The sequence below is a fragment of the Coregonus clupeaformis genome, unplaced genomic scaffold (assembly GCF_020615455.1).
Source record: "Coregonus clupeaformis isolate EN_2021a unplaced genomic scaffold, ASM2061545v1 scaf0471, whole genome shotgun sequence".
Classification (NCBI taxonomy): Eukaryota; Metazoa; Chordata; class Actinopteri; order Salmoniformes; family Salmonidae; genus Coregonus; species Coregonus clupeaformis.
This window is the reverse complement of record NW_025533926.1, coordinates 106,726-122,500: the sequence shown is the minus strand read 5'-3', so window position 1 is coordinate 122,500 and position 15,775 is coordinate 106,726. Positions and strand designations below refer to the sequence as shown.

Sequence of the window (15,775 nt, the reverse complement as noted above, 5' to 3'; positions counted from 1 at the left end):
GTAAACCCTGTGGTCCGACCAGGCCTGTCATCTGATAGTTCCTAACTCCTCACTGTAAACCCTGTGGTCTGACCAGGCCTGTCATCTGATAGTTCCTAACTCCTCACTGTAAACCCTGTGGTCCGACCAGGCCTGTCATCTGAAGAAGGAGACCATCACCTACGAGGAGAAAGAACATCAGCTGGTCAGCGACTGTGTCAAGGAGCTACGTGAGTCTCACACACACACACACACACACACACACACACATACACACACACACATACACACACACACATACACACACAAAAGGCATGAATCAGGTCAATTAACAATTAATTAGGTTATTGATCTCTAAGGATTAAAGAGCTGTGTGGGTGTGTTCAGGCGAGTCCAACAGTCAGATGGTGAACCTGACAGAGGAGCTGTCCCATAAGAATGAGGAGGTGATGAGACACCAGGAGGAGATTACCCAGCTCCTCTCCCAGATAGTAGAGCTCCAACACCGCGTCAAAGAGGTGAGGGGGGAGGTAGAGGAAGGAGTTTGTAATTGATGTTGTAGTACTAATTGTAGAGTAACAGTACTAATGAAGTCTGTGTGTGTCTCCAGTTGGCCCTGGAGAAAGAGGAACTGAGGATTCACCTACAGGCCTCTAAAGATGCCCAGAGATCACTCACTGCAGAGGTGAGTTGTCTAGCAATGAACACTTCAATGAACTCTGACTCCATAGAAGTGCATTAAGGTGTGCCCTTATCCGGTACAACATTTTATAACTCTCCAACATCATTTGCACCACAGCTATATGTCAGAGCAGAACTGCAGCTGATAAGCAGTATGATATGGCCCTGAGTTGTAGTATTTTAAATATTATCTTGGGTTTGTTTTGTCATGTTGACACAAGCAGTGAATTTGTGTCCAAGGTTATTAGCTGCATCAAGGTTTAAGCAGTGGCGGCTCCTGAAAAAATTCTCAGGAGGGGCAATTTTTCTGATGATTTAGGTGACCTACACACATTTAAAAAAAAGATATGTCCAGCAACAACATGAAGACAGGGGCAGCATATAAGTCAATACCAGAAGCATTTATTGACTGATCTCAAAAGTGTTGGCTTACCAGGGTTGGTGGAGCCCTCAGTTTCATCTTTGCCTCGCAGCTAACTCAAACACTCCGCAAAACTTCACACACTGGATTAGCCGGCTGAGGATGTGGCGGTTCTTGCTAATGTCGTAGTAAATATATTTGTTATAGTGAATATGGAATATGATATGTTGAGTAAAATGTTGTGCTAAGATCTATTTAGGTCAGGAGCTGGTTATAAGTTCTGTTCCTATCCAATAACAATGGACAAAAGGGTCCTATCTTGTCAGCCTTGTCAGCAGGTGGCCAAGGACAACACCCACGCCATAGGCCTCTCAGTTCTTCCAACTCACGAGTTCTTGCTCTGAGGACACACACACACACACACACAAACACACACACACACACATCATCACTGTTAAACACACACACACACACACTCATCATCACTGTTAAACACACACACACACACACACAAAAATCCCCTCTCTTAGGCTGAACATTTGAAGACAGAGAACCCGACTCAGAGCCAATGCAACAGTGACAGTAGCCTGGAGGTGACCTCGCCCAACTCATCAGGACCAATCAGAAGATCAGAACTACTAGATTGAACCTACTTCATTTATTGCATAAAATGTCTGCACACAATGTTTCGGGGCTCTCTTCAGATAATAATAATAATAATAATAATAATAATAATAATAATATGCCATTTAGCAGACGCTTTTATCCAAAGCGACTTACAGTCATGCGTGCATACATTTTTGTGTATGGGTGGTCCCGGGGATCGAACCCACTACCTTGGCGTTACAAGCACCATGCTCTACCAGCTGAGCTACAGAAAGTGGATACTCATGGATGCGCATTGCAATTGTAAAATGTCAACACAATTGGAGACACCACGTCATTTTTGGAGACATGTTATTGACAGTAAACTATTGTAGATGCGACTGCTAACTAAATAAAACATTTTAGCTGGCTAGCTAATCATCTTAGCTAAATGTGGGGCAAACAATTCAGTTATTTACCGTTAATTTGAGGGATTGGGGTGAAATAAATCGAGTTACATAGTGATACTTTACGATATACTGTATTGACAATATCGCAATATTTTAGCGCTAGTTGGCTGTACCTGCACCAAAACACCATTATTGTTCCTTCATAGCTTGTTCTCAATCTTTTCACATTGGGAGCCAATTAGTTTTCAGCACTTTTATTTCCATGACTGATCAAAACTCGTTCTCATGGCTTTCTGATCCCTCTGCAACAGACATATGGTGCGCAATAAAATCACAGTATCGAATCGCAATACGTATAGAATCATGAGACTCGCAATGCTGATGCATATATCTTATCGTGAGGTTCCTGGCAATTCCCAGCCCAAGTTCATTTGCCACAACAAATCTCTTCGCTAGCAAACGCTAATATTTTGGTAAGTGATGCAAATAGTGAACTATGTAGGGCCAGGATGTAAAATATATGTAGCTGCAGCAATTTCTCTTATCTGATATGGTAAGTAATGGGGCTTAATTTATAGCTTATAGTTTGACGAACGGGTCCGTGAACGCGATTCCAGATATATTTACCTCTGAATAAACTGCCTTTATTACACCATATCCACATCCAGTAAACTTGTGATTATCAACACTAACCTCATCGTTGTGGCGGCGGACAGCTAGCCTGTATCCCTCGTCATCCAGTTGAGTGAGTGGCAATGTCTTTTTTCGTTCGTACCAATTTTTTGGAAAATCCTCGGGTGTAGGACTTTCCGCCTTTAGTAGAAACCTGTTGAATTATTAAATTTGGTCTGGGAGGTCCTAATTGTTTCGTTGCCAATTTATCTTAATTTGTTCGCCGACAAAAAGGAACTTCTTTCAAAGACACAATCGAGTTGGACTGAAGCCTAGCCATTTTGATAGTAGTAGTGAATTGATTGAGGCTGCTACCTGGTCTTTTCTTAGTTACGTTCATTCGTGGTTACGTTATGTATGACGAAAGCGCGTAAGTGCAAGCCCACAGACACCCATAGAGAATGTATTGAAAGCTTTGAAATGTGAAACAAATAGATTTTACATGACAGGCTATGAGAGACTTCTGGGCGATTTTCAACCTGACTGAAATCGCCCAAAAAAGCGGGCGGGGCCATTTGAAGCACGACTTTAGCCTGATTTGACATTTAGTGGCTGTCAGATCAGACGTGAACACTGATAACTGCTGTTGCCGTGATATAATTTTTTATAAATTTATAAATTTTTTAAATAATTTTTTATTTTTTTATAATTGATTAGAAAAAAAATCCCTTCCTTTTCCCGTTTGGCAGTGCGTCGCCCATATCGCCCTATTGAACAAGCCGTCCCTGGGTTTAAGTAAAGTTAAGGTTAGGTGTTTATTACTGATGAATGAGTGTGTGTGGAATAGGGTAATGGAGTATAGGTATTTAACTATGTTGTGTTGTGTAGCTGAACTAGCTAGCAGTGGGTTAACTATTTTGTGTTGTTGTATAGCTGAACCAGCTAGCAGAGGGTTAACTATGTTGTTGTTGTTGTTGTTGTTGTTGTGTAGCTGAACCAGCTAGCAGAGGGTTAACTATGTTGTGTTGTATAGCTGAACCAGCTAGCAGAGGGTTAACTATGTTGTGTTGTGTTGCTGAACTAGCTAGCAGAGGGTTAACTATGTTGTGTTGTGTAGCTGAACTAGCTAGCATAGGGTTAACTATGTTGTGTTGCTGAACCAGCTAGCAGAGGGTTAACTGTGTTGTGTTGCTGAACTAGCTAGCAGGGGGTTAACTGTGTTGTGTTGCTGAACTAGCTAGCAGTGGGTTAACTGTGTTGTGTTGCTGAACTAGCTAACAGAGGGTTAACTGTGTTGTGTTGCTGAATTAGCTAGCAGAGGGTTAACTGTGTTGTGTTGCTGAACTAGCTAACAGAGGGTTAACTGTGTTGTGTTGCTGAACTAGCTAGCAGAGTGTTAACTGTGTTGTGTTGCTGAACTAGCTAACAGAGGGTTAACTGTGTTGTGTTGCTGAACTAGCTAGCAGAGGGTTAACTATGTTGTGTTGTGTAGCTGAACTAGCTAGCATAGGGTTAACTATGTTGTGTTGCTGAACTAGCTAGCAGAGGGTTAGCTATGTTGTGTTGCTGAACCAGCTAGCAGAGGGTTAGCTATGTTGTGTTGTGTAGCTGAACCAGCTAGCAGAGGGTTAACTACAGTACCAGTCAAACATTTGGACACACCTACTCATTCAAGGGTTTTTCTTTATTTTTACAATATTCTATAATGTACAATAATAGTGAAGACATCAAAACTATGAAATAACACATATGGAATCATGTAGTATTTTATATTTGAGATTCTTCAAAGTAGCCACCCTTTGCCTTGAAAAAGAATGCCGAAGCGTCTGCTAAATGACGTAAATGTAAATGTTGATGACAGCTTTGCACATTTAGTGAATCTGTTATTCAATGCTTTTGTATGTGCTAATAGCAGTAAAGCCAAAAATAATTGTTCATCAAATCATATATTTTTTTGGGGGGGGATACTTCAAAATTCTAAAATCAAATAGCAAAATGATCCTTGGTATGACCTTAAAACAATTCCATAAAGCTCCATATAGCTTAGGGGAACCCCCCTCCCCCGGCTTATGGGTTAACTATGTTGTGTTGTGTAGCTGAACGAGCTAGCGGACCGTAATGTAGAGTGTGTGGGGATGCTACATGAGTCTCAGGAAGAGATCAAGGAGCTGCGCAGTAAGAACACTCCGTCTGCAGGCATGAGACGACACCTGCCCTACGGACTCTTCCCCATGGTGAGATATATACCTGCTGTACTGTGTGGTTGTGTGTGTGTGTATGTGTGTGTGTGTGTGTGTGTGTGTGTGTGTGTGTGTGTGTGTGTGTGTGTGTTAGGGATGTAACGATTCACCGAAACACATCAGTCCCCGATTCAAATGTTTAATATACAAGTGCGTCGGTCCGCGGACCACTAAGATCTTTTGCTCATATTATATTCTTTCTACCTTCAGAAAATACCTCTCATATTTTGTGACAACTGATACGTCCTCTCCTTCAGTGTCCAACTGCATGTAACTGTGTTGACCGTCATTGATCTACAAGTCATTTTGCATGCCGAACAACCCCAGGCAATATCATTAGCCTAGTCAAACTGCGCACTGTGCCCAGCTTTGCGTGCTGACCAACGTGAGGTAACATGCATTTCCACGTAACACGCTGGGGGCGATGAAACAACGGAGCCCCATTAATTTTCTATGGAGTGAAGTGGGTGGGGGGACCGTTGGAGTGAAGTGGGTGGGGGGACCGTTGGAGTGAAGTGGGTGGGGGGACCGTTGGGTGACGCGAGCATGGCTCGAAGAAGCGTGAACAGGGCGGGACCAGAAATGGGGAAAGCAGTACTTTTTGCAAATACTCCGCGACATCATGGCGCTATTGACCAATCTAAGCTCACTATAGTTTCCAACCTCTACTGGATTGGCTGTTGATACCTAGCATCACCTGGCCTGCTTTCTAGCACCCACATGAGCTATCCAAATTATCATGTTATGTGGAAGTTGGGCAGTAGACTTTATCGCATTAGTGGAAACCTCAGGTCTGCCGGTTTTGACTAGCAGAAGTTACTTTTTGTAGCAGGTTAGGAGAATTAGCTAAAATTGTCCCCGACTCGAACATATCTAGCTACAAGCAGGCCTGCCTTGAGAACAGTCTTGGTTTCCACCAATGCGATGCTGCGCAGGGTAGGCGGCCTGTTACTATAGTTTTTGGCAGTTTTGCTTTAAACAATCAGTGTGTATAATCAGGGTAAAGTTGATCATTTAAAAACGAGGAAATCAATCACTTTTGCGAGGTGCACTGCATGGCCGAAGCGAGGGGAGAAGAACACCCAATAAAAATGTTCAAATGGGTGAAATTCAAAGTTGTGCCATATATTCATTGGCTATGTCATAGCTAATTTGTAAACAATAAATATTGATACATTACTAGCTTAATCTGCAAAAATTTTGAGTTAATCAGTGGGTGATGGGGATTTCAGACCCAAAGTGGGGAGGAGAAAAAACAGGCTACATTGCCCACCTACCTCCCGAGTGGCGCAGTGGTCTAAGGCACTGCATCACAGTGCTAGCTGTGCCACTAGAGATCCTGGTTCGAATCCAGGCTCTGTCGTAGCCGGCCGCGACCAGGAGACCCATGGGGCGTCCAGGGTAGGGGAGGGAATGGCCGGCAGGGATGTAGCTCAGTTGTGGGTTCGTTTCCCACGGGGGGCCAGTATGAAAAAAAAAATGTGTGCACTCACTAACTGTAAGTTGCTCTGGATAAGAGCGTCAGCTAAATGACTAAAATGTAAATGTAAAATAGTGGTAGTGGGGGTGGTAGATGCCTACTCTCCTTTATGGCTCAGATCAGGTGCCTACATGGTACATACACCATAGACATACATCATTTACACACACACAGAGAGAGAGAGCGAGAAGTCAGCTCAGACTGATCCAGCTCAGAGAGGCCCAGCTCATGAGCTCCATCAACAGCAGATGTTTATTTAGAAAGGAAAATAAATGTGTTTATGCAACAAATGTTAGTGCACCGATTCGTTCTCTAATCAAACCCAATCATTTCAAACTAAAACGTATCGTTCCTGTATCGTATCGGAGCCCATGTATCTAGGTACCTATCGAATTATCTTTCAAGGGTAAGATGCACATCCCTAGTGTGTGTGTGTGTGTCAATGCCTATAAATGTGTGAATATGTGTGTGTGTGCCTATTAATGAGTGTATTCCTGTGTCTCAGGACTCCCTGGCAGCAGAGATTGAGGGCACCATGAGGAGAGAGCTGAGTGTCGAGGACGAGGTGGCTTTCCAGGACCAAAAGTCAGTATGAAACACACACACACACACACACACACACACACACACACACACACACAAGAGCAACAGCAATCAAAGCAGAAGCTCCCGTCCTCTAACTCCCCTCCTCTGGTCCTCTCCCTCCCCTCCTCCCCTCCTCTCTCCCTCCCCTCCTCCCTCCCTCTACCTCCCCTCCTCTACCTCCCCTCCTCTCTCCCTCCCTCTCCTCCTCTCCTCCTCTCTCCCCGTCCCCAGAGTTTCCCAGAAGAGGGTGTTCCAGACAGTACGTGTGGTCAACGAGTCGGTAGAGAGAGCTGCGGCGATGGCCACGCCCCCTATCCCCGGCTCGGGCATAGGCAGCTGCCTGGTGATGACGGCCCAGCCCTTCCAGTCCGCCCAGGGGATCGACCAATCACACGACGGCGCCAAGTGAGTTACCCTGGTTGAAGCCGATTTGTTAGACATGCAGTCTAAAATTACGTGGTATTGAGTGACTGTAGTGGAATCATTGAGTCAGTGGCAACTACTTGAGAGAATTTAAAGCATATTATTTGATATGATTTAATTCAAACATATTTCAGTGAATTTAGAGCCTATAGAGGAGTATATTTGTGACCGACCGGCTCGATTCGGTCTTATGTAGCAAAATTTGAAATGGTGTTTTTTACATTGGATAAAAGTAGAGACTCAGAGCTAGACATTTACATTTACATTTACGTCATTTAGCAGACGCTCTTATCCAGAGCGACTTACATAATTTTTTTTCATACCCCCTGTGGGAATCGAACCCACAACCCTGGCGTTGCAAACGCCATGCTCTATCAACTGAGCTACATCCCTGCCGGCCGTTCCCTCCCCTACCCTGGACGACGCTGGGCCAATTGCGCTAGAAAATTGTATATCATACACTACAGTTGAGGAACAATGGGATAGTAATTCTTTTTTGAAAGTTGATAAACTTGTAACCTCAAAGCAATATTATTTGGCCCCGAGATGCAAAAACTCCCAAATGTAATGTCCCAAGAAGGAAGTTACCCTACCTAAATAATACAAAAGTTACATTTTAACTTAATTCATGAGGAGAGAGAATGCAGTCAACTAATAAAGCAGACAGTGGACCATTTTGTGGTTCTGAAACGTAAAGCTGCAACCGCAGCGCAATCAATAGGAGGTGAACAGAACCTGGTGCTGAAAATATAGCTAACTTGTTATGCAAGTGTTGCACAGTAACAGATGGAGAAAACCTACACCAGTCGAGTAATTCATTTCAACAATAATCTTCATTTTAATTTGACTTTACAAACAACTTTTAAATAATGGTTTAAATTTTTTTATTATTAACTAGGCAAGTCAGTTACAATTTAATTGGAGTCTCTTTCTTCCGAGCCTAGGCCTATATAAAATAACTTAACTGGTGAGGTAGGCTATGAGGCTTAACAGCATCTTTCACAATAACACTATGTGGCCTAATAGAAGTGGGATTTTTTTATTTATTAGGCCTACTTACAATCGCAACTGGCCAGAAATGTAGCATCCTACATAAAACAATAATTTAAAGAAAAAGAAAAAGGCTATGTCTTTGTCTGAATGTCTTTATTGGGATAGCCTGCTCCTGTAATGACAGAATAAACAGTAAATACTGTCAGCTTGAGACCTAAATATCCCTGGATAAGCACTCGCAATAATGTTAGTATTTACTAAATATAGTAATATAGGCCACTAAGTTACTCACTCAATGGGAAAAGTTGCATTTTCCCTCAGACATGATCTTGTGGATGCCGCGTGAGATGGGTGTGATTTTGATGCGCAGGCAGTCCTCTATTGACTTATGTGAAAGCCGGTTCCTGTCTTGAGTCTATGTTGCGTTCATAGAGGAAAATGAGGACTTGCAGGTGTAAGTCGACCCAAACATTGTTAGCACATAAAATGCAAGTTTCTTTATTGTTCTGTATTCCTCTGAGCATGCCACCCAAAACGCACACAAGGATTCGGCGCTCCTGAGCGCATCCCTGATTTGGGTCTATGTCTGGAATTCAATCAGATTGTGTGCGGGGCGGACTGTGAGAGGATCACGGACAAACGCAATTATATCCTTGGGCATGCTGTAGTCTTCAAATCTGGTGGAGAAGTTGTCCCTCAGCTGCTTGATGAAATCTTCCGTCACCTCTGTGACAATGCTGCGGCCTGGTCCCTCTGCCTGTCATTTCTTCAGTGTGTTGAAGTGCAGTAGCCTTCCAGATGACCAAAAGTCCAAATCCAACAACTCAAGCTTCCTAGTAAAGGCCTTAAGTTTTTCCACCATATCCACGACTGTTTTACCTCTTTCTTGTAACTGCAGATTTAACCCGTTTAAGTGACAGAATGTGTCAGCCAAAAAATCTGTGTGTAGCTTGCAGTTAACGCTTCAATGTTTCTGTGTCGGGCCTCTGTCTGGGAAGGATACTTTGAAAGGTCCATGCTTAGATTCATAATGACGTCTGAGGGTTGAATTCTTTGCAAACAGCGACATTTTCATTGCAAATAAGACACAGTGGCTTGGCATTGGGTGAATATGGTAACATGAATGCATCTCTCTGTACATTATTCCCTGACACTTTGATTTTCATGATCCACCTTTCTTTTGATACTTTTTGAGAGCGACATTTTCTCTTGCTATCAAGCTAATTGTTCTGAACGAATGTCGACGTTAAATAAAGTAGAGTAACCTACAGTAAGCTACCTAGACCTGTTTTTCCCACCAATCAACGCACAGAGAAATAGACCAAATAATATTTGAATAGAGACATGGTGATTTTTATGAGCGTAATCAGATCGAAATGATTATGTTATTGTCACTGAATTTATTATGTACTAATCGGATGTGTTAAAAATGTTTTATTTGTAGTTATTATATACTAATTATGTTCTGGCCCGCCCACTATTAGCTCAGAAAAATGTTTGGCCCGAGGCCAAACCTAGTTGACGAACCCTGTTATAGACAGTAGTGTGCTACATGGCAGACCAATCTGAACTCATCTCTCGGCATGTCCAGCCAACTCATTATCTCAGCCAATCATGGCTAGCGGGAAGGTTGCTGTCTTTTTCTGTGGCTAAACCAACTAGGCTCGTAATTTAACAATTGTATTCGTATTTACAGGTGGCATACAAGTTTGTTATTAAGCCACATGAAAGTTTGCATGTTCCAGAAGGCATTTCTGCCAAAAAAGTGCATTTAGATAAAAATAAGTTTACGTTCAAATGCCTCTCCTGTGAAGTAGTGACGCACGACATATGCCTAGTTTCCTGAAACGAGTCACTTTTGGGTAAGCATGTGTTTGTGTTGCGTGTCTGTCTTTGTAATAGGGAGGAGGTCCCACTCGGCAAGCCTGGCGCACCGGGAGGAAATGACCTTGTGTCGGCGCTGCACCGCCTCTCCCTGCGGCGGCAGAACTTCCTGTGCGAGCGGCAGTTCTTCCAGGCGGAGCGCAGCAAGAAGCTGGAGGCCCTGGCCGGGGGGGTGGAGTCGGACGTGGAGGGGAGTGGCTACAGCTCACCAATGAGCAGTGTCATGTCATCCTTCACCAACCTATCAGAGTTCTCGGTCTCGTCCAGCTGTTTTAAGACCTTCCTCCCTGAGAAGCTGCAGATCGTCAAGCCCATGGAGGGTAAGGATACGTTCATGCTTTAAGTGTAGTCATGATAATGGCCAAGTTCCAGACTGTCTGATATCAGCCCTGCTGCACAAATTAACCAGTGATTGAATGCCACATCATCTACATTGCAGTCAGGCATCAGATTTCAGTATGTTAGGCTGCGTTTAGACAGGCAGCCCAATTATGATCTTGTTTTCACTACTTGGTCTTTTAAACAATCAGCTCTGAAAAATATCTGATGTGAAAAGATCTGATGTGATTGGACAAAAGACCAATTGGTGGGAAAAAGATCAGAATTGGGCTGCCTGTCTAAACGCAGCCTTAGAGATGTGGTTACTGAATGTAGGCGTCCAGGAATGCAGCCAATAGCTATGACATCTATCCAGGAGTTATTCCTGACCCAATAGCTATGACATCTATCCAGGAGTTATTCCTGACCCAATAGCTATGACATCTATCCAGGAGTTATTCCTGACCCAATAGCTATGACATCTATCCAGGAGTTATTCCTGACCCAATAGCTATGACGTCTATCCAGGAGTTATTCCTGACCCAATAGCTATGATGTCTATCCAGGAGTTATTCCTGACCCAATAGCTATGACGTCTATCCAGGAGTTATTCCTGACCCAGTAGCTATGACGTCTATCCAGGAGTTATTCCTGACCCAATAGCTATGACGTCTATCCAGGAGTTATTCCTGACCCAATAGCTATGACGTCTATCCAGGAGTTATTCCTGACCAGACGATGACCTTACTGTGATGTATATTATCATATCTGTATACTGGTACTCTTGTAATTAGGATGTTTAGTTGTGATGTAACACATTGATCCCTGACCTCTAACCTCTGACCTCTCTAGGCTATCTGAGACCAGAGTTTGAACCCAGTTGGTCACATTATGATATCTGTCAACTGTAACACTCCTAATTGTCATATGTGAATATTAGACTGTGAGTAATGCATTTGACGCCTGACCCCTTAACCTTTAACCTCTGACCCCTCTAGGCTCCCTGACTCTGCACCACTGGCAGCAGCTGGCCAAGCCCCACCTGGGCACCATCCTGGACCCCCACCCGGGCGTGGTCACCAAGGGCTTTCGGCCCCTCCCCCATGATGCTCTCACCGACGCCGTCTACCGCCTCACCGACCTGGAGGAAGACGAAGAGGGAGGTGATGAAGAACAGAAATATGACATGAGAGGTGCTTTTATTCACTATGTACATTTCACAAATGACTGACTGGGTAAATGTGCTACATAAGTACTATGTATTATTATTATTATTATGAAAGTCGTTTTTTGTAAACGATTGGTTAAAAATGATAATTTAGCAGTCTCACTAACAAAGGTTTTGGACTCTTCCTGAATTGTTCATTCAGGAAAGAGAGAGAAGGAAGGGACAGACGCCTGGGAGAAGAAGGGAGAGGAAGAAGAAGAGGAGGAGGAGGAGGAAGGAGGGATCACCTTCAAGGTGCAGTGCTCGTCAACACCGGAAGAGAAGAGGGAGAGGAGGAGGGAGCTTTTGCCGTTGAACGGGCCACCGGTGTCTCCCGTGTCCCCCGTTTTCCTACCAGTACCAGGCTCTCCACAGCTCCCTCTAATCGCGGTCCCCTCTGACCTCTCTATGACCTCTAATGCCACCTGTGACATCATTAGGAGCCCGGCCCTCTTGGCTCCGCCCGTCACTGTAACATCCACTTCTCCTGTCCAATCCCAGAGCCAGACTGTCACCAGTCTCACCACCCCCACTACTACTTCATCCTCGTCAGGTAAGTACAAAAATAAAAATATTAACATTAAAAGTTTAACGCTAAAGCTGGAATCCTTAATGGTGAAACAGCCGTTTGCGATATTACAACGGCAAATAAGTTACTGCAACAACGGACACTGTTTTGCCCCTCTGACATAATGGCCCTCGCCATAGAAGAGCACAATATGTACTGCATTGTTTCACCTTGCTGCCTGACGCTCCTCAGCTCAGCAACAACAACCGTAACAACGTGTTGGAGCGGCCAGTGGTGCTGTTTGCCCTTACTTCTCAAAACAAATAATTGCTGTACAAATGTGTCAATATTTCTCTCCCAAGATAAGAAACTGAAAAGGGTAGTTATTGGAAGCCGTTGGTTTGTGTTGGTCTGTGATCTAAGTTGACGTGTGTGTTTTGTCTCTTCAGTTCATAACCCGGGGAAATGTCAGAGTTCAACGTTCTCCACCTACACCTTCACAACCTGCCGTATCTTGCACCCCTCTGACATCACCCAGGTCACCTCCAGGTACGCACACACACACACACACTCATGACTATGAAGGCGATTGGTGTTGTGTGTTTGTGCTGTGGTGTATATGACATGGCTATGTGGGCTAACATTGTCTCTCTCTCTCAGTTCCCACTGTCAGTCTTCTGTCTCCGAGTACACCCCCAGCTCCATGCGGACAGGCCCCAGCACCCCGGTGACCCCCTGCAGGCTGAGCCTGGGGGTGGACTCCTTCCCCCCTCGCCGCCCCCCCGCCCCCTGTGGCCTGGCCAAGCTGGTCCTGGAGAAGGGCATCTCTGCTTCCCTCTCCACCGCCGATGCCCCCCCTCCCTCACACCCTAAAGCCCCCCTCCCCCAGCATCTCCTCCCCAACACGCCCCCCAACTCCCCGTCCCACTCGCCGGCCCCCTCGCCTGTGCCCTTTGAGTCCCGCGGCTCGGCGCCAGCCGCCTGTGACAACTTCCTGGCGTCGCTGCCGGCCGAGCTCTTCCTCCAGGACGTGTACGGGCTGAAGTTTGGCCGCGCCCATCGCCCCAACCTCCCCAGCCCCGACCCCGCCTCACATAGCCTCAGCCTTAGCCACGCCCCGAGAATCAAATCCAAAGCTAAACCCGCCTCCATCAACGTAAACTTAGTCGAGAGGCTACGCCGGCTGGGATTGGTCAAGGTACTCCAGGGGACGGAGCCGTTGTCGGAGGGCCTGGGGCGCCAGGACTCGGCCACCTTCCTGGCCACGGGCGGAGGCAGCCTATTGGACGGCCTGCGGCGGAACCAGAGCCTCCCAGCTATGATTGGAGCGGTGCGGGGAAGTCCCTCCCACCATCAGGGCCAGGCCTCACCTCAACCACCCACCTCCCTAGCCATCGCCCCGCCCCCCTGGGGCAACCTGAAGGAGCAGCGCTCTGTCCGCTCTAGGCCCGCCTCCACTTCCCACGCCCCACCCCTTTCACTTAAACGCTGAAGAAGTGATGACACTACAGGGAGGCGGGGTTTGGAGGGAAGCTAAGACTGAACAGTACAATTTGGGCCCGCACCCTCTCTCCTTCTCCACCCCTCTTTTAGACTGATATTCGGAGGAGAAAAGGGCAACAAGTGGGGGGAAAAGTCCCTCCCCTTTTTATGAATTCTTCTTAAAAGCACAATATTGTTAAAAATTGAAACTTGTATTAATGCCACGGTGTGTGTGTGTGTGCCATTTTAAAAGGGCTTTATTAGCTGTTCCTAGCCTTGCCTGCCTTCCCTCTCCAGCCCTCTAGGGGGTGCTGTAGGTAGATGTTATCCCTGCTCTCTTCTTCTCTGCTCCTGCTACAGTAGTTATTCATCTGTGAGGCTCTGGACACTCAAAAGATGGGAAGATGAAAAGAGGAAATAAGTAAGTTGTTGAGGGCTTGAGAATGTTAGAGGGATAGGGAAGAAGAAGAGAAGGAGAAGAAGAAGGGAAGGTAAAAGGGGAAGTGGTAGAATGATCACTGTATGTATAAACAATGAACTTGACTTTGGTGTCAAGGAGAGGACGATAAAGGAGGTCAGAGATGAGGGAAGGAGAGAGAAGAGCAGTGTAAAGAGAAAGCTTGAGCCTCCAGAGCCTCACTGTCTAGGGGCTTGTTGTTCTGTAGTTTGAAGCAGTAGAGCCGTTTGTCATGTTATATACGCTAGCTAGACTCGCTACACCCCTTATCTTCTCTTAGGAACCAGGCTGGCGCCCATGCACCTTACTACTGCCAGCCCGTCGCTAGGGAACTACATTCTAGCCTTCCCAGTGTTACTACCAATACAGTGAACCTTTTGCTTTGCTGTCGTCAGGGGCAACTCTCTCTGTGCATTGCAATAGGCTACAACCAGTGTCTGAAATGCATGGCGTGTCCTGAAAACGACACGCTTCTTTACCTCCAGGTCCCAGCATGCACCTGGCCCTCTGGGGGTGGGTGGGGTAGTGGTCTGACTGACAGGTCCGAGGCTGCTCCTCCTCAGGTCTCATAAGGAAGAGGTTGTAACGCCTTAAAATGAGTTGTTTAGTTCTGTTTGGGTGTTTTGGTTTAAAGACGTGTGTATTTTATTAGACGCTTAGTGGGATGGGTAGGTTTAACCTGGTCCCAGATCTGTTTGTACTGTCTTGCCAGACCCCTATGGTCTTTGTCATGTTACAGCACAAACTGATATGGGACCAGGCTAGGATGCAGCTGGGATGGACTATTCCTCAGCGGGGCTGTTTGGGCCTGTGCTGTTAAAAATCCTCTCCAGCGACTACTATGGTCTCCGTTTCCAGTCAATAACCTTGCAACCTTCCATCCCAAATCGATCCCTAGGCCCTATGCACTTGTGGAGATCTGAGAGGACTTGATTGGTATAACCAATATGGTGAAATTCCACCTAGCCAATCAGAGGGCAAGGTAGATGTATTACCAAATTGCTTACACCTGTCAAATCCTGACAGACCTCCACAAGTGTATAGGGCTTAGGGGTCGATTTGGGATTGGGCTCTTATCTCAGGCCCATGGCGTGCTCAGGTCTGCGTTCATTGGGGCACACCATTGTGGAATGTTCCAGTATAAATATATGCAGAACAACTATGCCTCCGACATCAGGAATCACGTCAGCTCTATTCATGACATTTCTAACGTTCCACAACGTTTGCCTACTCAACATGGCCCTGGTTCAAGAGGTTTGGTCCCAAACAGGGAACCATCAGCATCCTAGGTAGAAGTGGGTGTACTATGTTTTAATCCAGGTTAGCTCCGAGTCTCATCTAATACATGGTTCACTACTACTGTGGTTGTGGTCTTAAAGGTTATTCTATTCACTCAGCGGCCAGTAGAGGGCAACATGGTGTTGTGTGATATTGAGCAGCTATGAGACTAAGGCAACTAGTACCTGCTCCTGTAAAGGCATTTATTTTCAATCTGAAAGGACTTGATAGGTATATGCGGTAGAGCCTAAGCAATATGGGGAAATTCCAGCTAGCCTATCAGAGGTCAAGG

At 45.5% G+C, this 15,775-nt stretch overlaps 1 protein-coding gene across 3 annotated transcripts in view; it reads left to right on the top strand.

Moving 5' to 3' along the window:
- Positions 1–15,240, top strand: part of trak2 (trafficking protein, kinesin binding 2) — a 56,660-nt gene extending 41,420 nt beyond the window's left edge. The window contains exons 8-18 of one of the 3 annotated variants that reach the window (XM_045215555.1): positions 131–209; positions 367–497; positions 590–664; positions 4,725–4,862; positions 6,854–6,933; positions 7,165–7,338; positions 10,252–10,553; positions 11,550–11,744; positions 11,922–12,311; positions 12,716–12,815; positions 12,927–15,240. In XM_045215555.1, the coding sequence (XP_045071490.1) occupies positions 131–209; positions 367–497; positions 590–664; positions 4,725–4,862; positions 6,854–6,933; positions 7,165–7,338; positions 10,252–10,553; positions 11,550–11,744; positions 11,922–12,311; positions 12,716–12,815; positions 12,927–13,758 (2,496 nt within the window). In that variant the 3' untranslated portion in view covers positions 13,759–15,240. The remainder of the gene's footprint in view (positions 1–130; positions 210–366; positions 498–589; positions 665–4,724; positions 4,863–6,853; positions 6,934–7,164; positions 7,339–10,251; positions 10,554–11,549; positions 11,745–11,921; positions 12,312–12,715; positions 12,816–12,926) is intronic. The other 2 variants (XM_045215556.1, XM_045215558.1) reach the window with 2 other exon arrangements.
- Positions 15,241–15,775: the final 535 nt, after the last annotated feature.